Source organism: Choloepus didactylus, chromosome 10 (assembly GCF_015220235.1).
Source record: "Choloepus didactylus isolate mChoDid1 chromosome 10, mChoDid1.pri, whole genome shotgun sequence".
NCBI lineage: Eukaryota > Metazoa > Chordata > Mammalia > Pilosa > Megalonychidae > Choloepus > Choloepus didactylus.
Genome location: NC_051316.1, coordinates 45,969,061 through 45,996,539, shown reverse-complemented (window position 1 = coordinate 45,996,539; position 27,479 = coordinate 45,969,061). Strand labels below are relative to the sequence as shown.

Here is a 27,479-nt window from a genome sequence, read left to right as displayed (position 1 = left end):
TCTCTCAGCTCCTGTGTGTCCTTTCGTGTATCTCCCAGGGTGTTTTTCTCTAAGCATCTAAGGGTCCTCTCTTAGCTTCTCCAGGCAAACTCTGGAATTCATCTTGTAGCTTTTCTCCTGGTTCTGGTGTCAACAGCTGTTTCCGAAATGTCTCTGGGCATTTTCCCTCTAAGCTTCTTGATCTGTGTCAGCTCTAGGCTCTCTTTAATATGTCTGCTTTTTATGCTTTCATAAAGAATGCTAGTAAACTAATTAAGACCCACCTTGATTGGGCAGGGTCACATCTCCATTAGAAATAATCTAATCAAAAGATCCCACCCACAATAAGTCTGCACCACAAGATTGGATTAAAAGAGCATAGCTTTTCTGGGGTACATAACTGTTTGAAACTGGCACGGGAAGTAGAGACAAAGTAGACTGAACTATGGAATTTGTCATCTTGATTTCATTTTTATTGTTGAATTTTAATCTGTTCCAACCTGATCTTGGTTTATGTTGATAATTTCTAGAAATGAGGACAGTGAAATTGTAAAACTTTAGCTCATTTCAGACAATTTATTGCTAAGGAAACTCCTCTTTTATTTACATTTCAGTTTATACTTAACCTAATGAATTTTAAAACATAAGTGAATTTTAAAACATTGCTCCTCAGCTCGGAACAGTCAGCTTTCAACTTTTTTAGTTCTTTTGGAAGTTACCTCCATATCATTAAATAATAGCATGCTTATGTAATATCAGGGTGTTATTCCAGTTTTAGATATTACTACTGACTTATACTATGAAAAAACAAGTCATAAACCAATCAGTACCACCCCCCACTTCCCCCCAATCTGCCCCATATAATTGTCAGATTTTTTTTAGTCAGATCAAGATTTGATGTTTACATTATGATTATGTAAATATTATTCCATTTTAAACCATATAATATGCTAGGCTTACATTTTTTCCTTGTAACATTTTGTTTTCCTTTGAATTAGTTTTTGTTTGTTTAGTTTTCTAATTTATTCCCAAATTTTATCCCTCAAGTCAGTGTCTAAATTTTCACCCAATATTTTCACACGTCATTCAATCAATTTTATCTTGGAGACATCTCTTCCAGAGATTCTGTGTTCCTGGTACGAGTAGTTGCTAAATGTGCTGCGCAGATGTGATCTTGGAATTTCCCCTTATAATCATCCAGGAGTTTCCCTTTATGTCTGTCCTGTTTTGGGTTGCACTTCCTATATCCAGTATCTTTCTCATTTTTAGTTTACTCCCTCATTTTGTTGGAGCACACCCTACAATAGAAAGGATGCATGTAAATTGAGACCTAGTCTTACGTATGTGAAAACTGTCTTTATTATACCTTTATATATGACAGTTTGACTGAGTTTAGAGTTCTAGTTGGGAATCAATTTCACTCATAATTTTGAAAGTGATACTCCCTTGCTTCTAGCTTCCAGTGTTGCATTTGAGAAGTCTGATGTCACTTTGATTCTGAATCATTCTAAATCTTTTCAGATCGCTTTGACCCAGTGCTCTGAAACTTCACAATGATGTTTTTTGGTGTGGCCTTTTTACATTTATTAGGCTGGGCATTTCATGGGCCCCTTCAGTCTAGAAATTCATGCCCTTCAGTTGTGTGAAATTTTCTTGATTACTTCTTTGATAATATTCTCTGTCTTGGATTTTTCTATACACTTTATGAATTCCTGTTATTTGATATTGTATCATCTAGACTAATTCCATATCTTTCATATAGTTTTCCTCCATTTTTCATTTTTTGTCTTCTGCGTTATTTTGGAGGCTCTCCTCAGCTCTGTATTCAATCTAATCTACTGAGTTTTATGTTTCTGCCTTTTCCCCTCAAGTGTCTGGTCTTTGTTTTAAGATCCTAGATCCCCCATTCAGAATCATGGCACTAATTCCCCTGCTTGCCAAGAGTGTTAAGTGATGACAGCTGACATCTGAGTCCCTTCTTGGGAATTACCCTTGAAGGGAGAAGCCTGACTCAAGATGTGATCCTCCCAGGGACAGCCTGTATCCAGTGAAGTCCATACAGGGTACAGAGGCCCAATCTTCTTGCTTAGGATGCCCTGAAGAGCCATCCCAACTAGAACTCACTGTGGGAGTAGCTAACACATTTGTTGCAATTTCATTGCAGCTCAGTTTCACCTTTTGCCCAAATCTGGTTTCCCTCCTTCCTTTCAGATGTTATTCCTCTAACCAACCCCCAAAGCAAATCTTGATTTAGACTTTTTCTAGGAAAAATAATAAGGGGGAGGGATAATTTTTTTCTCCTTCCAAAAAAATGAAATTCTAGGAAAACATTTATTTGGAGAAAGATGGTGAAGGAGATTTCATGATGGAACCTGCCTTTGTGTTCTGCTTCCTTTGATATTTCCTCAGCTTTATCTTTTAATCCTCGAATTTGATTTTTTTCTGCCCATAAATTCTATTTACTTTAGTCTAACTGCTCTTTTATAGTTTCTGACATTCAAACAAGAATAGAAGACACACCAAAAACAAACAAACAAAAAGACCCATTGTCAAAAAGTCAAACAGGCAACTAAACTACACCCAGACATGGCATTTATTGAGCTTTCTGTGTGTCAAGCACTACAATAAACTACTTTATAGATGTGATATAATTTCATTCTCTTAGTCCTTTATTATATCAGTATTATCTATACTATATTATGTCTGTTAAACAAATGAAAAAACTGACTTAGATAAAGAAACATTCCCAACCCATAGAACTACTAATATATGTTGGAACCAGGTTTCGGATACAGGCTAGTCTGATTTCAGAGCCCAAATCATAACCACTATGCTATGCAGGCTTCCAAATACTGCATTTCAGGAGGGAGACATTGAACACAGAAATTTCCTTGGTAATTCTTTCTCCATGTACCCTAGAAAGAAATATAGACTTTTTTTTTTTTTTCTGTTTTCAAAAAATAAAATTAGGAGAAGAATGTTGGGAAACAGTCCTCTATGTGCCATTTCTGCTGCTGCTATATAAGATCTCAGATTTTATTGCTTGAATATTTGCTTAATGTTAGGAGATTGTTTCCATGAGCTATTTTATTGAACAAAACTGCTTTAAATATTTGGATACTGTATTATAGAGCCTTGATAGTTCTGTGAGGAGAAATCTTTTATCAGAATCTGCTAGACCTGGAAGCATTGCTTTTAAATGACAGGCTTCATACTTCAAGGCAGCAAGTTCCAAAGGAAGTATTGTTACAGATTAACAGAAGGTCTGTCAGCTAGGTAGATCTTCCGTTCTATCCTACCACTAAACCTCTTATGTACACAGGCTGTTTTCTCATAAAATTCAGAATAGGCTGTATATAAAAAGAGAAAAACATCAATAAGGTAAAATAAACTGTAGAAAATGGTACAAGCAAACAAGACCAAACCTTCTAGCCAAAATATAAGATTTAAAATCTAATATTTGTGTATATAGTTAGTGTAGAGAGGAAGCCAAAGGAGCTGAGTTCAGGTAATTTGTACTTTAGTTGTTTGGAAGACCTTGGAGAATGAATGTCCTTAGGATAGACCTTAGGAAATTGGATATCCTCCAAGAACTAGGTTGTGAGCAGAAGATTCAGTTGTTCAGCACACATTTACTGAGAGGCAGGGCCAGGTAAATATCATACCAAGGTAATATGTTCATTCCTTTTGTGTTACACAACTAAGAAAAAAAGTAGCACATTGCTATCGTTTAAAGTATAGCCATCTGATTCCATAGCCCCTCTTAGTCCTAGCTTATCAAACACTTAGGCAACTAAATCCAAGATGATCGTGCATTCAAGGTGGTATGAGAACTAAGAAATTATGGGAAGAGAATATATGAGATGGATGTGATATGTACTGTCTTAGTTTCCTAGGGTGGCCTTAACAAATGATCACAAATTGGGTGGCTTAAAACAATAGAAATTTATTGTCTCACAGATTTGGAGGCTAGAAATCCAAAATGAAGGTGTCACCAGGGCCATGTTCCTAGTGTCATCTCCAGAAAAATCTGTTCCATGCCTCTCATCCTCTGGCAGTGGCTGACAGTCCATGGCTTCCTTGACTTATGATAACATAACTCCGTTCTCTGTGTCCATCTCCACATGGCCTTCTTTCTCATCTCCATCTTCACATGGTGTTCTTCTCGTTGTGTCTATTTGTGGGTCTGTATCCAAATTTTCTCTTCTTATGAGGACACCAGTTATATTGAATTAAGGGACCATCCTGCTCTATTATGAAGTCATTTAACAACTAATTCCATTTGCAATGACCCTGTTTCCAAATAAGGTCACATTCACAGGTACCAAGGATTAAGACTTCAGTATTGGGGGGGGGGGGGGCACAGTGCACACTTCAATACATAACACACTGTTCATTACCTGCAGAATAGCCATTAAATACTTTCTACCTTGTCTAGGGTTTCCTGTTCACAGTCCCAGGAAATTGACCATGATTGTTTTAAGCCAATCTTAAAAATGTAGACCTGTGCTTTCCAAAGCAGCAACCACTAGCCATAGGTAGCATTGCAGCACTTGAAATGTGACTCGTCCAACTTAAGATATACTTTAACTGTAAAACTCATGTAAGATATTAAAGATTTCATACAAAAAATGTAAACTATTTTTTACTTGTGATTATATATTGAAATAATATTTTGCATAAATTGGATTAAATAAAATATTTAATCTTAATGGTTTCTTTCTACCTTTTTAATGTGGCTTTTAGAAAATTGAAGGCTGCATATGTAGCTTGCTTTAAGTTTTTATCAGATAGCAGGTGTGCTGCTGGTGAATTCTTTTAGTTTTTGTATGTCTGAAAAAGCCCTTATCTTGCTTTTTTCTTTTCTTTTCTTTTCTTTTTTTTTTTTTTTTTGAGGTGAAATTCACATAACATAAAATCAACCTTTTTAAAAAAAAAATCAGCCATTTAAATAGTTCAGTGACATTTAGTACATTCACAGTGTTGCACAACCACCATTTCCAAAGCTATTTTCATTACCCCAAAAGGAAATGCTGTAACCATTGAGCAGTTACTCCCCTTTCCTTATTTCCCCCACCTCCTGGCAACCACCAATCTGCTTCTGTCTTTGGATTTACTGTTCAGAACATTTCATATAAATGGAATCAGGCAATATGTGGCTTTTGTCTCTGGTTTTATTCACTTAATATTTTTGAGGTTTATCTGCATTGTGGCATGTATCAGTACTTCATTCCTTTTTTATGACTGAATAATATTCCATTGTATGTATATACCACAATTTGTTTATCCATTCTTCTGTTGAAGGACATTTGGACCATTTCTACCTTTTGGCTATTGTGAATAATGATGCTGTAAACATGCATATACGTGTATTTGTTTGAGTACATGGCTACATACCTAGGAATGGAATTGCTGGGTCACGTGGTAATTTTCTGTATAACTTCTTAAGGGAACTGCAAACTGTTTTCCACAGTGGCTGTACCATTTTACATTCTCACGTTCTTACAAGGGTTCCAATTTCTCCACTTATTTGCCAACACATTATTTTCTGTTTTTATTACTATTATCATTATAGCTATCTGGTGGGTGTAAAGTGGTACCTTGTTATGGTTTTGCTTTGCATTTTCATATATTCTGGATATTAGACCCTTGTCAATTGTATGATTTGCATATATTTTCTTGTATTCACTTTCTTGATAATGTTCTTTGATGCACAAGTTTTTAATTTGATGGAGTCCAGTTAATTTTTTCCTTTTGTTGCTTGTGTCCGTAGTGCCATATATAAGAATCCATTACCAAATTCAAGATCATAAGGATTTTCCTCTTAAGTTTTTGTCTAAGAATTTTATAGTTTTAATTCTTGTATTTAGGGCCTTGATCTATTTTTAGTTAATATTTGTACATGGTGTGAGCTAAGGGCCCAACTTCATTCTTCTGCATGTGGATATCCAGTTTTCCCACACCACTGGTTGAAAAGACTGTTCTTTCCCTGTTGAATGTTCCTTCGCACCCTTACTGAAATCATTTGGCCATAGTGGTATGGTTTTGTTTCTGGACTCTCAATTCTATTTTGTTGGTCTATATTTCAGTTCTTATGGCAATACTACACTGTTTTGACTACTGTAACTTTGTAGTAAGTTTTGAAATAAGGAAATGTGAGACCTCCAATTTTGTTCCTTTCTTTCAAGATTGTCTTGACTATTTGGGGCCCCTTGCAATTCCGTATGAATTTGAGGATTAGCTTTTCCATATCTGCCAAAAGGGACATTAGGATGTTGATAGGGATTGCATATCTGTAGATCACTTTGGTTAGTATTGACAGCTTAACAATATTAAGTCTTCTAATCCTTGAACATGGAACGTCTTTCCATATTTAGGTCTTTAATTTCTTTCAGCAGTGTGTTTTGGTTTTCAATGTATAAGACTTTCACCTCCTTTGTTAAATATATTCCTTTTGTAAATGATTGTAAATGGCATTGTTTTCTTAATTTCCATTTTAAAGTTTTCATTTCTGGTGTATAAAAACACTTTTTTTGTATTTTGGTCAGGTATTCTGCAACTTTTTAAAAATTCATTTATTAGCTGTAGTAGTATTTTGTGGATTCTTTTGGAATTTCTGTTTATAGTCAAGTCATCTGCAAATAGAGACAGTTTTACTTTTTCCTTTCCAATATGGATGCCTTTTATTTTTTATTTTATTTATTTTATTTTTTATTTTTTTCCTAATTGCTCTGGTTAGAACGTCCAGTTCAATGTTGAGTAGCAGTGATGAAAGTCTTTTTCCTGCTCTTGGGAAAGCTTTCAGTATTTCATGATTGAGTATGATGTTAACTATGTGTTTTTCATAAATGCCCTTTATCATGTTGAAGAAGTTCCTTTCTGTCTCTAGTTGTCTGAGGGTTTTTGTCATGAAAGTGTGTTGGATTTTGCCACATGCTTTTTCTGTATAGTTGAGATGATCTTGTGTTGTTTTCTCCCCTTTTTATTAATGTGGTATATTGCATTGATTGATTTTTATATATTGAACCACCCTGTACCTTTTTTCTGATTCTTTTTATATATTGCTGAACTCTATTTGCTTATATTTTGTTAAAAGGATTTTTGCATCTGTATTCATGAGGGATATTATTATGTACTTTTCCTTTTGTACTTGTATCTGGGTATTACTAATTTAATAAAATGATTTGGGAAGTCCTTCTTCCTCTTTTGTATACTGGAAGAGATTATGTAGAATTGGTATTCTTTTTTAAACATTTCAGAGAATTCTCCATTGAAATTAACTGGGCTTGGAGATTTTTTTCAAATTATAAATTCAATTTCTTAATAGTAATAAGCCTATTCAAATTATTTATTTCCTATTGGATGAGTTGTGGTAGTTTATGTTCTTTGAGGTATTGGTCTGTTTAATCTAAGTTGTCAAGTTTATGTGTGCATATTTGTTCATAGATTTCTCTTATTATCCTTTTGATGTCTGCAGGGTCTATAATGCTAACCTTGTTTCATTCCTGATATTGGTAATTTGTTCTCTTTTATTGGGGGTTGGTGGTGCGGGGTCTGACTTGCTAGATGTTTGCTCATTTTATTGATCTTTTTAAGAACCAGCTCTTTGTTTCATTGATTTTCTCTGTTTTTCTGTTTTCAATATCATTTATTTCTGTTTTTGTTTTTATTTCCCCCCTTCTGCTTGCTGTGGGTTTATTTTTCTCTTTTTTAGTTTCTTGAAGTAGAAGCCAAGATTATTGATTTGCAACTTTTTCCTCTTTTCTAATGCACACATGTAGTGCTATAAATTTCCCTCTTAGCACTGCCTTAGCTGTGTCCCAGCTGTTTTGCTTTGTTGCATTTTTCATTTTTACTCAGCTTATTTTCTTGTTTGTTTTGTTTTTTTTGTTTTCCTGGAGACCACGATTTATTTATCCATTCACTTGTTGGTGGACATTTCGGGGCTGTTACTGATAAAGCTGCTGTGAATCTTCCTTTACAGGTTTTTGTATGGACATCTTTTTTGGGTAAATCCCTAGGTGTCTAATATTATAGGTGTTCATTTTACTTTTTTGAGGAATTTCCAAACTGTCTTCCAAAGTGATTGTTAGTAATTTATTCTAATTGAAATTTATAAAAGTTGATTTGTGGTAGCTTGGATATTTTTAGAAAATGTTCTTTAACCATAAGTAACTTGAGAAACACTGCTTTGAAATAATGCAGGGGTTAGATTTAGATAGCTACAGGGACTCTTCTTATGTTGCACAAGGAAAAGTAAATTCGGTACAGATGTATGTGGGGTGATGGGTTTGGAAGCAGGAAAAGGAGGTAGTTCTCTGATGTTAACTGTTTTATTAATGAAGAATGAGGCAAGGTCATTAGCTAGGGAAGTGAGGGTGGTGACAGTAAAGGATTGAAGGAGGAAGAAAAAGTGTGAATTAGGTGTCTCAGAATGAGAGTACACATTTATTAGAGAAGTATAATAGGCTTGACTGATAGCTTGGAGTGTCTGTTTAAGTTTTTGACCATAAATTTAATTCTGCACTTGTCTTCTGTGGCTTGCCTATTTATTTTCTTGAGTCCCTTGGACCTTACAGGCTTCCTGGCTGAACACTGTGGCTTCTTATCTGTTTCCTTCTTTAGGCCCCACTGAACATTGTTAATTTTGAATCACAGATGATATCTTAATTTTTTCAAATACTTCTTCTCTCATTTCTCTGTATTTGGTACCTAGAGGGTATATATTAAATACATATATGTATATAGTTAACTATCTTGACACTGACTAAGTGAAATTTTTAGAAGGAAAAAATTGATTAAAAACCCAAATTTCCAACAATAGCAAATGGGAAAAATTGTTGTATATCTATGCAACAGGATATTATGCAGGTGTTAAAAATTTATTTTGCAGGGTCATTGAGGAGGTGGGAGTGATTAATAAGAAACTCCCTACGATACATTTTTAGTGATGTCATTTAGTAAAATATATATTCCGTAGGTAGACAGATACAGGTAGGCATTAAAATATAGACTTTGTTTCAAGACCTTAAGATTATAGGTGATTTTTATGTTGAAAGTTTCTGCATTTCCAGATTTTCTGTAATTCAATGTTATCACTTAAAATGGAGGCTGGTGTGGTAAATGTGACTAGAAAGAAAAGCCAGCATAAATTATATGCTGTATTAATAGCATATTCTATTTTTGTAGAAAAATTAATTAGTTGTGTAATATATGTATGTTGCTCAAAAATCTTCTCTCTGTCTTAAGTATAACGTGTATGGTTTTGATAAAAATTCTGACACCAGGTGCCAATTTACTTGGCCCATTTTTTTTTGAATAATTTACCCTGAATATGAGTCCACAAATCTAAATGTATAGGTTGATGGCTAAAATTTCACAGACTTAATTTGAAGTGTTGGTAGAAAATAATTTTGCTGAAAAAAGTGGTTTATTTCTGTTTAAAATTAATAGAATGACTTAAATCATCCCCATTTCTATTATTTTATTACTTTTTGAAAGTCTGGTATATATTATACCATGACTTTTTTTTTTTTTTTTTTTTTTTTTTTTTTTTTTTTTTTTGGTGTTATGGTGTGCAGTATGCATTTACTTCCAATAAACATTTAGAAATCTATTTGGCTTTATAAATATTTTGTTTATTCAACAAATATTTAATGAGTGATTGACACTGCTCTAGGTGCTTGGCATGTTAGTGAACAAATAAAACAAAGATAGAGGCAGTCTGGTAGGAGTAACATTCTAATTCTATCTAGCAGGATATCTTTAGTGAAGAAAACGTCTATGTTCTTAGATTGTTGTTTGCATTTTAAAAAAATGTATTACAACAAGAGCCTTATAAACCGGGAGAGAAAACAGTCTCAAATACTAACCTACTTTTTTTGTTTTACTAGATTGAGGAACTTCAGCAGGCTTTAACAGTAAAACAAGATGCAGAGCATGACCGGCAGAGGAGAATAAGTAATACCCGCAAAATGATAGAGGATTTGGAGAATGAACTGAAGACCACAGAAAACTGCGAGAATCTTCAGCCCCAGATCGATGCCGTTACAAATGATTTGAGACGAGTTCAAGATGAAAAGGCATTATGTGAAGGCGAGATTATTGATAAGAGAAGAGAGCGGGATACTCTAGAGAAGGAGAAAAAGTGTAAGTTTTATTAAACTTAGAGTGAAGACATGTTTATGAAATAGAGATGTATCTCTATTGATGGACTTTCTTCTTCCCCTGGTATCATATATAATGATCAAGTCTCCTTATTGAGGATGTTTGCCTCAGTCTTACAACCTTGTGCCTTAATTACCTATGTCTGTCATGTTCCATGATTTGCCACTAACTGCCCATTGTCTAAGGTCAGGTTACTGCAATTGATTCAATTCTCTAAAATTACTTAATTTTATCTTCTTTACACAGTTCCTCAGATCAACTCTGATCTTTCCTCTGCTTTTTTTCTCAAAACTTGTCCAGTTTCATTTTTGCTTTTCTTTACTGTAGACTGTATTATTCAGATTAAAGAGGTCAAGGGCTGGTTTGATTAAGTAGTGGGTTCCTAACTTCACTTAATTTATATTCTATCCCAAGATGAATGGTCAGTTTCTTATATTATCTTTACTTTGTTATACAATCATCATCACTCTCAACTTTAAACAATTATCATAACGTAATACATCTCAGAGCTCTTATCAGCTGCTAATTATTTATCCTTAGTATTAGCGTAGAAGTGGGAAGCTATTCCTAGTAAATATTGTCCCCAAGATGCAATGGGTAGTTTTTCCTTACCACTCTGTTGTTAACCCTCTGCACCAGTGTCATACCTTATTAGTGTATCATTCTAACTCTTATTTACCCTTGTGGTGCAACTCTGTGGGTTACATGCCTTTAAACAACCATTTACAAACAAGTTCACCTTTAATGCATCACTGATACTTATAATCCCATTAACGAACTATAGTCACACCTGACCATTCCCATACCATTCACATCACCCTCATTATCATGTCTGTACATATTAGATTATTGCTCCCCCTTCACTGGCCTCTGTCTATCTCTAGGTCCCCTATATTCTGCAGTATAAGACAATTGTTTTACATTTTTCACAGAGTTCACATTAATGGTGACATAACAATATTTCTCCTTTTTTGTCTTGCTTATTTCACTCAGCATTATGTCTTAAAGGTTCACCCATGTTGTCATAACTTCATTCCTTCTTACTGCTCATAGTATTCCATGGTATGTATATACCACATTTTGTTTATCTACTCATCGGTTAAAGGAATTTGGATTGTTTCCATCTCTTGGCAGTTGTGAACAATGCCTCTGTGAACATCAGTATGCAAATATCTGTTGATGTCGCTGCTTTCAAATCTGGGTATATACTGAGAAGTGAAATTGCTGGATCATAGGGTAAGTCAATATTTAGTTTTCTGAGGAACTGCTTAACTGTCTTCCACAGTGGCTGTATCATTATACAGTCCCAGAAGCAATGAATAAGAGTTCCAGTTTTTCCACATCCTCTCCAGCATTTGTTGTTTCCTATTTGTTTAGTGGCAGCCATTCTTATTGGTACGAGATATCTCACTGTGGTCTTGACTTGCATCTCCTTAACAGCTAGTGAAAATGAACATTTTTTCATGTGTGTTTTAGCCACTTCTATGTCCTCTTCAGAGAAATGTCTTTTCATATCTTCTGCTCATCTTATAATTGGCCTGTTTGCACTATTGTCATTGAATTGTAGGATTTCTTTATATATACAAGATAGCACTCTCTTATCAGATAAATGGTTTCCAAATATTTTTCCCATTGAGTTGGCTGCCTCTTTACCTTTTTTTTGACAAATTCCCTTTGATGTACAGAAGCTTTTGGTTTTGAGGAGTTCCCATTTACCTTTTTATTTCATTGCTTACGCTTTGGTTGTAAGGTCTAAGAAGTGACCTCCTAATACTAGGTCTTGAAGATGTTTCCCTACATTAAATTCTAGGAGTTTTATGGTACTGTCTCTTATATTGAGGTCTTTGATCCACTTTGAGTTAATTTTTGTGTAGAGTGTGAGGTAGGGGTCCTCTTTCTTTCTTTTGGATATGGATATCCAGGTCTCCCAGCCCCATTTGTTGAAGAGACTATTATATCCCAGTTCAGTGGATTTGGGAGCCTTATCAAAAATCAGTCAACCATAGATCTGGGAGGTCTAGTTCCAAAATCTCAGTTTGATTCTGTTGATCAACATATCTATCTTTGTGCCAATACTATGCTGTTTTGAGTACTGCAGCTTTATAGTAAGCTTCCAGGTCAGAAAGTATAAGTCCTCCCACTTTGTTTTTCTTTTTTAAAATGTTTTTAGCAATTTGAGGCATCTTTCCCTTCCAAATAAATTTGGTAACTAGTTTTTCCCAGTTTGCAAAGTAGGTTGTTGGAATTTTGATGGGAATTGCATTGAATCTGTAGATCAGTTTGGGTAGAACTGACATCTTAATGACATTTAGCCTTCTTATCCATGAACACAGAATATCTTTCCATCTCTTTAGGCCCCCTTTTATTTCTTTTAGTGAAGTTATGTAATTTTCTGTGTAGAGTTCTTTTTACATCCTTGGTTAAGTTTATTCCTAGGTACTTGATTTTTTTAGTTGCTATTGAAAATGGAATCTTTTTCTTGAGTGTCTCTGCAATTATGTTATTTCTAGTGTAAAGGAACATTGCTGACTGTGATAGTTAGGTTTATGTGTCATCTTGGCCCAGGTGATGGTTTTCAGGTGTCTGGTCAGGCAATCACTGTCCTAACCCTTACTTCAAGAACATTTGTGGCTGGTTAGTAACCCAGAAGGCTAGTTTATTTAAATCATCTGTCAATTGACTGCACCTGTGACTCATTACATCAATAAAAGGCATGTCTTCAACAATGAGAGAATTCAGTCAGCTGGATTTAATCCAATCAGTTGAAGACTTTTAAGGAAGAGACATAGAGGACCTTTAGTACTTCTTCAGCTAGCCAGCAAAGCGTTTCCTGAGGAGTTCATCAAACACCTTCATTAGAGTTGCCAGTTCGCTGCCTGAGAAGTTCATCGAACACCTTCATCAGAGTTGCCAGTTTGCTGCCTGCCCTACAGAATTTGGACTTGTGCATTCTCACAGTTGCATGAGACACTAATATAAAATCTTATATTTACAGATACCTCTTGTTGATTCCGTTTCCCTAGAGAACCCTAACTAATACAGCTTGGTACCAGGAGTGGTTCTTGGGAAACAGGATCTTAAAATAGGCTTTTACAATTGGTTTTCTACTCTGGTTAGTTTCAGAGCACTAATGATTCCATTTCTAATAATCATGATAGCACTGACAGTCCATGGCATGAGTTGGCAATGGAGATATGCAAAATATTACCATTTGACTCCTATTCATACTCTTATATGAAGTAAGGCTCTGGGTGACAGTGTTTTTAACACCTTAACAGAGTTTTGCAGAGTTAAGAGGTATAATGATGTTGCCTGGTTGCTCTTAGATCTGCTGGATAAAGTTAGAAGAGAAAGGGACGAGCTAAGGCTTCAAATTTGAAACTTAAGTGCCGTATGATAGATAAAGGTTTCTATGTGTGCCCTGAAAGAAAATCTTATTTCCTGTGGCCGCGTACTTCAGATTTCTGAAAACCAGAGCCAGAGAGTCTCATTGTGCAAATAGCAGATTCACAACGTAAACTAAAATCTCAACTTTGCAGGATGTCTGCTGTTAAAGTAAAGGCATTGATTGCAAAAGAATGGGATGCTGAGACTTGGGATGGGGACGTATGGATTGATAATAATGGCAGTAAAGACATCGGAACTCTGGATTCTGCTGAGCCTTTGCCAGATATACCTGTAGTGGTCTGTCCTGAGGAAACAGCCCCCCTCCCCCCCGCCCTCCAGTTTTCCCTGAGGAGACAGCTACCCAACCTCTAGCCTGCTTTGAGGAAACAGCTTCCTGACCTCCAGTCTACCCTGAGGAGGGAGCCTGCCATCCAGCCTCCATCTATAGAGATTAACCTTTCAGTGCCTGCTAAACCTATAATCACCTCCCCTGAGGAAGCAGCCCTCAATCCTCTGTCTGGAGAAATTAATCCTGTTTCATGAGATGAAACTGCAGTGCAGTGTCCTGAGGTAAATGGCTTGAGGGATACTTCTGATTATTTTCATGACCACCCCCACCACCAGTCTTTGCTTGAAGACCTATAACTACTATAAAGTCCCAACAGGCCCCAAAGGGTGAGGTACGAAGTGTGACCCATGAGGAAGTATGCTATGCTCCAAAAGAACTGTATGAGTTTTCCAATTTATGTAGACAGGAATCAGGGGAGTATGTGTAGGAATGGATATTAAGGGTGTGGGTTAATGGTGGAAGGAATATAAAGTTAGAACAGGCTGAATTTATTGATGTGGGCCCGCTAAGCAGAGATTCTGCATTCAGTGTTGTAGCTCGAGGGGTTAGAAAGGGCATTAACAGTTTGGGTGGTTGGCTTAAACTCGGATCAAAAGGTGGCTGACATTACCTAAGGCTGAAATGTCAGAACTGCCCAGGTATAATGTAGAGGAGGGGATTCAAAGGCTAATAAGATTGGAATGTTAACAGTGGATTTATCATGGAAGGCCTGCTCACACATCCCTAGAATATCCAGAGGACACACCTTTTACCAGGATTGTGAGGAATAAATTTGTGAGACTAGCTCCATCATCCCTGAAGAGCTCTGTAGTCCCCCTTCTCCGTAGATCAGATATTACTGTGGGAACTCCTGTCACTTAGCTGGAATCCTTAAACACAATGGGGATAATCAGATCCTGAGTCAGCAGAAGCCACGTGGCAGCAGTGAATCACCAAAGACAAGATGGGCATGGCTATCATAATGGAAAATAGGCTTAAAGCAGCAGTCAAAATGATCTGATTCGCACAGACTTACGTCATTGGCTAGTAGATCATGGAGTATCTAGCAGTAAAATAGATGGGCAGTCTACTAAATTCTTGTTTGAGCTGTATAAGCAGAAGAATTCTAGGCCTACCATGAATTACAGAAACCAAGAGTCACGGCCCCTTAATCAATTTCCAGACTTGAGACCATTTACAGACCCAGAGCCCCTTGAATGAGGGGAAGGCCAGGTACCCTTTCTCAAGGACTCTGTTACACTGCCAAAAATTTATACTGTTAATCTTCCTCCCAGCTTTTCCCAGGGGACCTACAGCCTTTTACCAGGGTAACTGTGCATTGGGGAAAAGGAAATGATCAGGTATTTCGCAGATTATTAGACACTGGTTCAGCAGTGACATTAATTCCAAGAGACCCAAAACGTCACTCTGGTCCACCAGTCAGAGTTGGGTCTTATGGAGGTCACATTATCGATGGAGTTTTAGCTCAGGTTTGTCTCACAGTGAGTCCAGTGGTTCCCTGGACCCATTCTGTGGTTTTTTCCCCAATTTCAGAATGCATAATTGGAATAGACACACTCAACAACTGGCAGACTCCTCACACTGGTTCCCTGACTTGTGGATTGAGGGCTATTGTGGTAGGAAGGGCCAAGTGGAAGCCACTAGAACTGCCCCTGCCTAGCAAAATAGTAAACCAGAAGCAATACCAGATTCCTGGAGGGATTACAGAGATTAATGCCACTCAAGGGCTCGAAGGATGCGGGAATGGTGGTTCTCACCACATCCCCATTCAACTCTCTTATTTGGGTTGTGCAGAAAATGGATAGGTCTTGGAGGATGACAGTGGATTATCATAAGCTTAACCAGGTGGTGACTCCAATTGCAGCTGCTATTCCAGATGTGGTATCATTACTTGAACAAAGCAACACATACCCTGATACCTGGTATGCAGCTGTTGATCTGGCAAATGCTTTTTCTCAATAGCTGTTAGTAAGGACTATCAGAAACAGTTTGCATTCAGCTGGCAAGGCCAGCAAGTATACATTCAGTGTGCTACCTCAAGGGTATATCAGCTCTCTAGCCCTATGTCATAATATTGTCTGCAGGGATCTTGATCGTTTCTCCCTCCCACAAGACATCAATCACACTGGTCTATTGTATTGATGATACCGTGTTGATTAGACCTAGTGAGCAAGAAGTAGCAACTACTGTAGATCTGTTGGTAAGGTATTTGCATGTCAGAGGATAGGAAATAAATCCAACAAAAATACCGGTGTCAGTTGGTGTGGGGCATTTCGACATACCCCTTCTAAAGTGAAGGATAAGCTGTTACATCTGGTCACTCCTATGACCAAAAAGGAGGCACAATGCTTAGTTGGCCTCTTTGCATTTTGGAGACAACATATTCCTCATTTGGGTGCGCTGTTTCCTCCATTTACCAAGTGACCAGGAAAGCTTCTAGTTTTGAGTAGGGACTGGAACAAGATGAGGCTCTGCAACGGGTCCAGGCTGCTGTGCAGGCTGCTCTGCCACTTGGACCATATGATCCAGCTGATCCAGTGGTGCTGGAAGTGTTAGTGGCAAATAGAGATGCTGTTTGGAGCCTTTGGCAGGCTCCTATATGAGGATCACAATGCAGGCCCTTAGGATTTTGGAGTAAAGCTTTACCGTCCTCTGCAGATAACTACTCTCCATTTGAGAAACAGTTTTTGGCCTGCTGTTGGGTCCTAGTAGAGACAGAACACTTAACCGTGGGCCACCAAGTTACCATGAGACCTGAGTTACCTATCATGAACTGGGTGTTGTCCAACCCACCTAGCCATAAAGTTGGGTGTACACAGCAGCACTCCATCATAAAATGGAAATGGTATATACGCGATAGGGCTCAAGCGGGTCCTGAAGGCACACATACATTACATGAGGAAGTGGCCCAAATGCCCATGGCCCCCACTCCTTCCACCTTACCTTCTCTTTCCCAGCCCACAGCTGTGGCCTCTTGGGGAGTTCCTTACAATCAGTTGACTGAGGAAGAGAAAGCTCAGGCCTGGTTTACAGATGGTTCTGCACAGTATGCAGGCACCACCCAAAAGCAGCCACTTTCTGGGATGTCCCTGAAGGATAGTGGTGAGCGGAAATCTTCCCAGTGGGCAAAACTTTGAGCAGTGCACGTGGTTGTTCATTTTGCTTGGAAGGAGAACAGGCCAGAGGTGCGTTTGTATACTGATTCATGGGCTGTTGCTAATGGTTGAGCTGGATGGTTAGGGACTTGGAAGGAACATGATTGGAAAATTGGTGATGAAGTCTGGGGAAGAGGTTTGGGGATATGCTTTCTGAGTGGGCAAAAAGCATGAAGATATTTGTGTCCCATGTGAATGCTCACCAGAGGTTAACTTCAGCAGAGGAAGATTTTAATCAAGTGGATAAGGTGACCCATTTAGTGGATACCAGACAGCCTCTTTCCCCAGCCACTCCTGTCATTGCCCAATAGGCTCATGAACGACGTGGTCATGATGGTAGGGATGGAGGTTGTGAATTGGCTCAGCAAGGTGGACTTCCACTCCCTAAGGTTGACCTGGCTACAGCTACCGCTGAGTGCCCAATCTGCCAGCAGCAGAGATGAACACTCAGTCTCCAATATGGCACCATTCCCCTGGGAAGCCATCTGGCCCTGGACTTTTATTTGTAGGAAACTTTTTGATGACTGATTAGATCTCTTTGCTTGTGATTGGTTTGTTTAGGTCTTCAGTTTCTTCTTTTATCAGTCTAAGCTGTTCATGTGTTTCCAAGAAATTATCCATTTCCTCTAAATTGACTAGTTTGTCGGTGTACAGTTGTGTTCATAGTATCCTCTTAGGATTTTTTTAACTTCTTCAGGATCCACAATAACATCCCCCTCTCATTTATTATTTTGTTTATTTGCGTATTCTCTCTTTCTAACTTTGTTAGTTTAGCTAAGGGTTTGTCAGTCTTGTTGATCTTCTCAAAGAACTGACTTGTGGTTTTATTTATTCTCTCATTTTTTTTACCATATCATTTATTTCTGCTTTAATTCTTGTTATTTGTTCTACTTGCTTTAGGATTAGTTTGCTGTCATTTTCTAGCTGCTTCAGTTGTTCCATTAGTTCTTTGATTTTTAGCTCTTTCTTCCTTTTTAACGTATGCATTTAGAGCTATAAACTTCCCCTTTAATACTGCCCTTGCTGCATCCCATAGTTTTGATATGTTGTATTTTTGTTTTCATTCACCTCTAGATATTTAGCAGTTTCTCTTGCAATTTGTTCTTTGACCCACTGATTGTTTAGGAGTGTGTTGTTTAATCTACAGATATTTGTGAATGTTCAAAATATTTGATGGTTACTGACTTCTAGTTGCATTCCATTGTGATCAGAGAATGTGCTTTGAATAATTTGAATCTTTTTTAATTTTTTGAGTCTTGTTTTATGCCCCAGCATATGATCTATCTTGGAGAAAGTTCCATGAGCACTAAAGAAGAATGTACATCTTGGTAATTTGGGATGTAAATGCTCTATATATGTCTATTAAGTCTAATTCGTTGATCACATTGTTTAGGATCTCAATTTCCTTATTGGTCCTCTGTCTTGTTGATCTATCTATAGAAGAGGGTGGTGTATTGTAGTCTCCAACAGTTATTGTGGAAACATCTATTGCTTCCTTCAGTTTTGAAAGTGTTGGTCTCGTACTTTTGAGCACCTTGATTGGGTGCATAAACATTTATGATTGTCACTTCTTTTTGGTGAATTGTCCTTTTTATTAGTATATAGTGTCCTTCTTTGTCTCTTATGACTTCCTGCATTTAAAGTCTATTTTATCTGAAATTAGTATTGCTACTCCTGCTTGCTTTTGGCTGTAGCTTGCATGGAATATTTTTTTCCATCCTTTCATTTTCAGTTTCTTTGTGTCTCTGGGTCTAAGATGAGTCTCTTGGTTCATATTTTTTAATATTCTGCCAATCTATATCTTTTAATTAGGGAGTTTAATCCATTCACATTCAGTGTTACTTCTATGAAGGCAGTTCTTGAATCAGCCATTTTATCTTTGGTTTTATTTGTCGTATCTATTTTTTCCCTCTCTTTATTTCCTTTAAGTTACCCTTACTAATACTCTTCACTTCTGTGCCCTTCTCCAAGCCTCCCTCTCCTGTCTTTTTTTCTCAGCCGGTAGAGCTGAGAACATTTGTCTATAATTTGGCAGAGCTGCAGCTTGGTGTGGCATGCCCTTTCCCTGACCTACCAGCAGATATCACTCCTGAGCCACCTCTTAAACTCAAGCCAGTTTTCCCCAACTTCGTCTTTACACTGAGTGGGGGTCCAAACCATGTGGATGTCTACTCAATGCACCAGTTTTCCATGTGCACTGGAACTGCTGGCCCTGTGGTTGGGAGGGCATGCCCTATATAGTTTGGCAGAGACTCCACTATAGGACACAGTGGTCCCAGCCATTCCCAGGACTGCTGGTGGCGTACTCTGGGGCTGCAGAGTTGTGCATCTCACCTTTCAGCTCTAATGTTCCACAACCCGTCTCTGCCATGGGCCCATGTGTCCCTGGGATTGGGGGAGGGCTCCTAGCACTTCCATGCAGCACCCCTGCCTTTAGGCTGTCCACATTGCCAGCTTCTGCAGAGGAAAGGTAGATGCCGTCACAAGCCCGCCAAATCCTGAATTCTCCCAAGGAAGCTCTTGGCCACAGGGCTGTGAAGGGTTGTCTGCCAGCCATATGCAAAGATGGCTGCACATGACATGGAAAGCTGCCCTTTCTGCGTTTGTCTGCCTGCTGCAACCTCTAGTCCTTAGCACAAAGTCTCTTGGCTGCAGGTCCGTGAAGGGTTATCACCCATGCCTTGTAGTGAGGAAAGTGTGCAGGGAGTGGAAGGCTACTCCCCACCATGCTATCCACCAGCTTCAACTGCCCATACCCTAACAGCATTCCAGGCCAAACACTCACCCTGTCTTGAACGCAGTCTTGTGGTTTCTCCAAGTACACTCTCACTGTGGGTGTAGAAGTCACTGCCCAGCCGGTGGAACCCTGGAACTGCTGTTCTGGAGTGCTTTCTGTCTATATTTTTCACGGAGGAGAATTTTGCTCTTTCTCTCCTAATCCGCCATCTTGGATCTCCTCCATTAGCACATAATAATATTGCTGATTTATTAGAAGTAGCATACTCTTAACTCTTTTTTCTCTTCGCTGCACCCTTTGTAAGCTTAAAATATTAGCACTCATATCCTTCCTTTCATTTTCCTCCCTTAACATTCTAAATTATCTCATCTGTACTTTGGCTTTTATGTTTTCAAGACCAAACAACATTTATATTTTGTTGAAAACCATAGTTAAGTTTTATGTGCTCTGTTTATGGGCTAATTCTAGACATTAGACATACTAAGCATTGTTTATGTTATTACAACAATGAAATGGTTGTTCACAGCAGAACTAAGTAATGTATTATGACTAAATTTCCTTTAATTGACAGCTTTTTAAAAAGTTTTTAATTGACCTTTTTTTTACGTCGTAGCTTTTGTTAATTGAATTTTTACAATACAAACAAAAAATACAGAAATGCAATATATGAATACAGCTAATTGTAGATGGTGACTTTTTTCGTTTTATGAGGCCATGATTCCCATTTCTAGTAAAATAAAGAGAATGCACATAGGTAGAAACAGGTGGGCCATTAGCTTCACAGTTTTGCCTAGAAATGAGCTATAAATGCATTTCCTCTCTGCTACTTACCATAAAGTGTAAAAAGGGAGTTAAGCAAAAGTTTCCTTATTTGTCCCTACCATACGAAAGTTGCTATACTCTATTTTAGCACATCAGTATATGGAAAATTTCTAAATTAAATGTTATTACACAAATGATGCAGTAATGAGATTCTGGCTAAAGAGGTCACTAAATGAGGATAGTATGTATTTAAATAATCCAAAATAAACAAACAAAAAGGGTTTTATAAAAAAACTCTAGGTGCAGTATAAGCATGTAGATTTTTTTTTCCCATGTGTATTTTTAAACAATGGAAGTGTCAAAAACTAGGGTCAGCTGTGTCAGACTAAATTACATTATTATATATGCTACTTTGAATGGAACTACTTTATAATTATTACAGAGAAGTATAGTTGGCATCATATTATGGCAGTGTATCCTCAGTGAAAACCTTCCAGAATCCTTCTATTTTGGAACAGCCTGTAAACAATCAAACCACCAGAACATGATTGTACAACAGTAAAACATTCTCTTGCATTAAATTGAAGACATCTGTTTTAAAAAAAAAAAAAAAAGTAGGAAAGGTACTTAGAGTTGTTACATTCTAAGTTCACAACAACCCTCGACAATTCAGGGCTTCTTAATCTCCATCAAGAACAACAACAAAGTAATAAGTTTTGTCATGCTGTTAAATCCATCATTATGGATGAAACTGGTGGAAATCTGTCAAACGTATCCAACAAACACTGATGTCCAAGCTGGCATACTGGCAACTAATAATATAACTGGTGGTCAATAGAGGGCTTTAAAAATCTTCCCCTTCTTCTTGTTCTTTTCCAGGGTTCTTGAAGAGTTCCGTTCTAATATATGTTGTTGAGCTTCCCAGTTTGCTTCTTACCTTCAAACTGATGACATTTTTCCTGTTATTCTTTATGCTGTGCTTCCAAATTCTTTTTCATTTGTTCATGGTGCCACTGAAGCTCAGCTTCAGAATCTTTCAGTTTCTGAACTTTCTCTTTGACCTTCATTTCAAACACCTGCTCCATCTCCATCTTCTTCATCTTGGCTATATGCTCCTTTGTTTCTTCCTCTGTCTGTGCCAGAGGGCTCTTAGTAAGTTGCCCTTTATTCTTGTTATCAACTCCATTTTAAGTCACAGCTGCCAGTTTTCTGCTTCTGTAGTTCTCCTATTGTACATTATTAGTGACATCTTTCAAGTCATGTATGTATGTTCTTATCAACATATTTCTTAGAATTGTAAAATCACAATGTTCACCATTTTCAACTCCAGCAGTACTCCAAGGATACTGCCTTCCTGTGACTGATAGTATTACTACCCGCCACAGCAAGAGGTAAACAGTCCTTTATCTTTTTAACAAGCTTATTTTCTTCTTCATCATCTGTTTCTGGAAATTCATATATTTTAATTTTATGTTCTTGGATTTCTTTCGTTATCTGTATTTTTGTTTTTTGTTTTTTGTAAACTGTTGGTACTCCTCTGGTGTGAGTGTGTCTGCCTTGGCAGTAAGTGGTATAATACTCACTTTTTTATGTAAGCGCTTCATAAACTCAGTATCCAGTGGTTTAAGTCTGTGTCCTGAAGGAGTAATGAAATATAAACAGCACTTCACCCTGTTGTCAGGTATTTGTCATCTGTTCACTTGAGATTCTGCATTTAGGTAGTCTTCAAATTTACTATCAATGTCATTGATGACAGGCTGCCAGTAATTACTATTATTTACTGCGTCTCTAAATCCTGGGGTATCAACTATTGTGAGCAGCAGTTGAACACCACCTTCTTTGATTAAAACTTTGGATTGTTCCACCTGTACAGTCTTTTTTATTCTATGGGAAGGACCTCGATACTCTGGAGAATACAAATCTGTGAAGAATAATGAGTTGATTAACTTGACTTTCCCAATCCAGATTCACCTACTACTGTAAGTGTGAATTCAAACTCTCTCTTCACGGATTTTCTATATCCTTGATTTGGGAAATTTGCAAATCCAACATAGTCTTCAAGGTTCTTCTGTTGAGCTACTCCTTTGACTTTCCAGGTGGAAAGTGAAATTAGGCCCTGGTTAACTTGCTGTGATCACGCTTTTGTTGGCTAACTTTGTTGGTGCCTGGTTCTGTTTTCTAGGAGTTCACACTCTATATAAAAGTTTTCCAGCAGCTTCTCATTGTTCTTAGAAATTCAGACCTCTTAGCAGGTCCTCAGTGATCTGGCCCCTGGCTACCTCTCCAAACTTATCTCTTTCTTTCTTCTCATCAGTCACCATGCACCAATCACCTCACTGACATTCTTTCTGTTCCTTGAAAAAGCCAATTTCGTTTCAGCCTCAGGACCTTTGCACAAGCTCCTACCTCTATCCCTGGAACATTCCTGACCTTATTTTAAAATACCTTTTGCTTTGGATCCCCATCCCCACCCCACCCCCCCCCCCCCAAAAAAAAAGCTTTTCAGGCATTCTCTTGAATTGTGGAGGCTCCCATCTCCTTCTGTCTAAACTAGTTGTTCTTTAGACCTCCTGCTTAGCTGTCTTCTGGGATTTCTCTCTATGCTTTCCTTGTTAGATTAACTGATTCGTGAATCCTGTGTCTTCCTTTTTCTTATATTAATCATTTATTTTGTTAGAGTACATCTTCAGGTAATCTCCTAAGAAGAGATATTTTCTCTCAGAATTTTGAAGGCCTATCACCTTTGTCTTCTAATAGGCAATCTAGTGCTTTTCTCGTTCTTTGTAAATGACCTGTTTTTTTGTTTATTTGTTTTTCTTTTCAATAACTTAAGGATCTTCTTTTATCCTTAAGTGTTTGGAAATTTTATAATTTTTCTCAAGTCTTTTTCATTATGCTAGGTACTTGCTGTGTAGTTTTTTGAAACCTTTAGATCTACGGTATTCTTTTGTATAATAAATAGATTAATTTACTAATTAAAGTTTTCAGAAAAACAATGCTTTGTTTTATTTCCAATTTTAGGTGTGGATGATCATATTGTGCGTTTCGACAATCTTATGAACCAAAAGGAAGATAAGCTGAAACGGAGATACCGTGACACATATGATGCTGTTTTATGGCTAAGAAATAACAGAGACAAATTTAAGCAAAGAGTCTGTGAGCCCATAATGCTCACGGTAAGAAATTTCTTTCATCTCGGTAGCATCTGTTAGTTTTATTAATGTAATCATTGTAAATTTTGTTGCTGTAAGAATTCTTAGTCCTGTTAACACCCTGGTTTTCCATTATCAGACTTGTGGCATCTTGCATAAGACTGAATCTATATGTGAAGTTTTTTAAAAGAACCTTTATCAATGAGGGTAATATCTTATTGTAAAACCTGTGTACTTTTTCTAAAATGAGGTTTGAAGCTGGCAGCTTAGCAAGAATCAAGTATAACATAAGCTTGGTTATCTGGTTCCTTCTGGCAAAAAAAAAACTGCTGTAAATAAATGTACTGATAAGGGACACCTGACAGAGGGTGGACAAGAAAATCACCTCCTACAAATATAAAAGATTCTGAGGATTGAGAATGAAGCCTGTAGTGTTTATATTCTAAACATGTAGTAGCTCTCATTGATTACCTTGGGTCATCACAAATAGGTTAAGCTAATAGTAAATCATTTAATGAAATACGGTCATGGATATACTGGGAAGATTTCCGTCTAAAATATTTAATAAGTTTGGCCACTTTAAGAGATGATATGTTAAATACAGATATATAATATAAACTTAAAACTTACCCAAAAATGACATAATGATTATTTGGGGTTAATAATTTCTTTTTCTTCAGAAAGGAATTCACTATAGGAGTCTGTCCTAGTTGGCTAATGCTGCCGGAATGCAAAACATCAGAAATGAATTGGCTTTTATAAAAGGGTGTTTATTTGGCTACACAGTTACAGTCTTAAGGCCACAAAGTGTCCAAGGTAATGCATCAACAATCAGGTACCTTCACTGGAAGACGGCCAGTGATGTCTGGAAAACCTCTGTTAGCTGGGAAGGTATGTGGCTGGCGTCTGCTCCAGAGTTCTGGTTTCAAAATGGCTTTCTCCCAGGATGTTCCTCTCTAGGCTTCAGCTTCTCTCCAAAGTGTCAGTCTCAGTTGATCTTGGGGTGTTTGTCCTCTCTTAGCTTCTCCAGAGCAAAAGTCTGCTTTCAAAGGCCGTCTCCAAAATGTCTCTGTAAACTGCAGTTCCTCTCTCAGCTCCTGTGCATTCTTCAAAGTGCCCCTCTTGGCTGTAGCAAGTTCACTCCTGTCTGAGCTTTTATAGTGCTCCAGTGAACTAATCAAGACCTGCGCTGAATGGGTGGGGCTAAGCCTCCATGGAAATGATCTAATCAGAGTTATCACCTACATTTGGGTGGGTCACATCTCCATGGAAGCACTCAATCAAAGAATTACAATCTAATCAACACACCTCTCCCCACACAAGATTGCATCAAAGGTAATGGCGTTTTGGGGGACATAATACATTCAGACTGGCACAGAGTCTTTTAAACAAAATGTCTTTGCAGGACTCATGAAAATTTCTATTTTCTATTTGTGTGTGTGTCACACTTTTATAAATATTTTACATAGTTTTCCATTTTTTATTACATTTTATATTATATTAGCAAAATTAATACACATAGTAATGTATTCTCTTCTGCTATGTATTATCTTTTTTTCCTGAGGAAGAAGGGAATGTCTATTTTGGATATAGACATTATTATTTGATTAATAAGGATTGAAAGAAAATATTATAAGAAAAATATTACAACCCTTAGTATATACCAAGTTATAATGCAAATTTAATTATGAACAGATTTTTTAAATGCCAACATAAAAATAATAATTCAGAACTTTATTAAATTTGGCATCCTCTTGTAATTTGACTTCACAATAGTCGATCACCAAGTCACATTACTAGCTGGCATATATTTACACTAGAAATCTTTATAAAGACATTTCTCTGCTGTCTTACCCTTCTTGAAACAGCTGCCCACCTTTCTTATTACCTCCCTCCAACCATATCCCCATACACGCTTAGCTAACCATTCAATTTCTACTTGAAGTGCTTACATCTCCATAGGCAAATTTGTATTATGTAAACTTAAAATTTTATATAACTTTGTAATTAGCAGTCTACATCCATGAATTATTTCTAGTAATTCCAATCAAGAATTGGAGAAGTATGCCAAGATTTATTTATAGACTCCTTACAGTAGCATTTATAATAGTAGAATGATGAGAGAAAAAAACAGAATTTCCAAAGATACAGATTGGCTGAATGTTAATACAGCCAAGTGCTGCTGTATTTCTCTACTAATATAAAAGGACATTTATGGCATGTTAATGAATTGTAACACATTACAGAATAGGGTGTATAGAAAGATTTCATTATAAAAAATGTGAAACAAGAAGCTACCCTGGGAGACAGTGATAATGAGAGCTACCATCAACCACCAGATCATCTAGTGCTACACTTCTGTCTCTACCTATGTCTTACTACTTTGACTCTGAAGATATGATGTTGAAGAACTTTGACAGATATTTTCTCCACCAATCTCATGAGAGGAAGCATACTAAGAAACTGCTGAAGCTGCAGAACTAATAAGGTGGCAGACTCTTCCTTCAGGATGTCGAGAAACCAGACCATGATTACTGGGAGAGTGGGTTGCATGCAATAGAGTCTACATTACACTTTGAAAAAAAAGTGTGAATCAGTCACTACTAGAACTGTACAATTTGGCCATAGATAAAAATGACTCCCACTTGTTTGACTTCCTTGAGACTTGAGCTGGTAAAATCCATCAAAGAATTAAATGGCCATGTAATGAACTTACACATGATGGGAGCCCCAGAATCTGACATGACAGATTATCTCATAAATATACCCTGGGAGACAGTGATAATGAGAGCTATCTTATCCAAAGCTTTTTTTTTAAAAAAAGGTATATTCCCTTGGTTATCTTGGAGTTACTTTTATTCTCTCTGTAAGTTGTAACAACATCTACTTACATTTTGTTTCATTTGTACTATTCCTTCCAATAAAGTAACCTGGTACAAAAAAATAATAATTGTGAAATAGACACTAAATGTCCATAGGGTATATCTCTGGGTGATGGAATTTTGTGTGTTTTTAATTTTTTTGTTTGCTGGTGTGTCTGTTTTCCCATTCTTCTGCAATGACTGCATTCTGTAATTTAAAATAGAGAGTAATATTGGTCAACATTTGTGTGATAAGCACTGTGTTAATTTTTTATTGTATTATCTCTTTTAATACACATTTGGTCCTATGAGATATAATATTGTTTTAACATAACCATTTTACAGATGAAGTAATTAAAGCTTTCATAGATTTAAATACTTGATCAAGGTCACACATGGGATTTGAAGCAACATCTTCTGACTCCAGAGCCCTAGCTCTTAACTTGATATAATATAGTACATAAATACATAAATACCTCGTATTTCATATAGTACATAAATACCTCTATTTCAAGAAAGCTGATTTCTATCTGTAGAGGTAATCTCTCTCTCCACTAACATTCTGTAAACACCAATTTTTATATATGGCTGTTATGCAGCTTTATCATGCTGTGTTTTTTCAATGTATTTATTCATTTGTAATGAATAGTAGATGATACTCATTTTGAGACTCTTTTTCCTGATCTGTTTTACTATCTTCCATGTCATTTGGGCCTTAAGTGCAGAAATGCCTAATCAGTTAATATTTTTTAAATAAGTCAGTAAGTTTATGCTCTGGTGGTACAAAACTGAGGTTTCTCTTGAAGACACTAGTAACTACAATTAAGCCATTACAGTTTTTTCCCCATTAGTTTCATAAAGTTATATTCAGTTCTTTTGTGTTTTTGTGCACATCAGTTACTTCCATGTATAGTATGAAGTTATCTTGAA

General features: G+C 37.0%; 1 protein-coding gene and 1 pseudogene across 2 annotated transcripts in view; one reads left to right on the top strand and one right to left on the bottom strand.

The window, feature by feature from the left end:
* The window catches only part of SMC5 (structural maintenance of chromosomes 5), a 177,178-nt gene that overhangs the window by 86,710 nt on the left and 62,989 nt on the right, over nt 1–27,479 (top strand). For both annotated transcript variants that reach the window (XM_037796904.1, XM_037796903.1), the window contains exons 9-10: nt 9,873–10,128; nt 23,558–23,712. In XM_037796904.1, the coding sequence (XP_037652832.1) occupies nt 9,873–10,128; nt 23,558–23,712 (411 nt within the window). The remainder of the gene's footprint in view (nt 1–9,872; nt 10,129–23,557; nt 23,713–27,479) is intronic.
* Nucleotides 21,763–22,857, bottom strand: LOC119505059 (annotated as a pseudogene).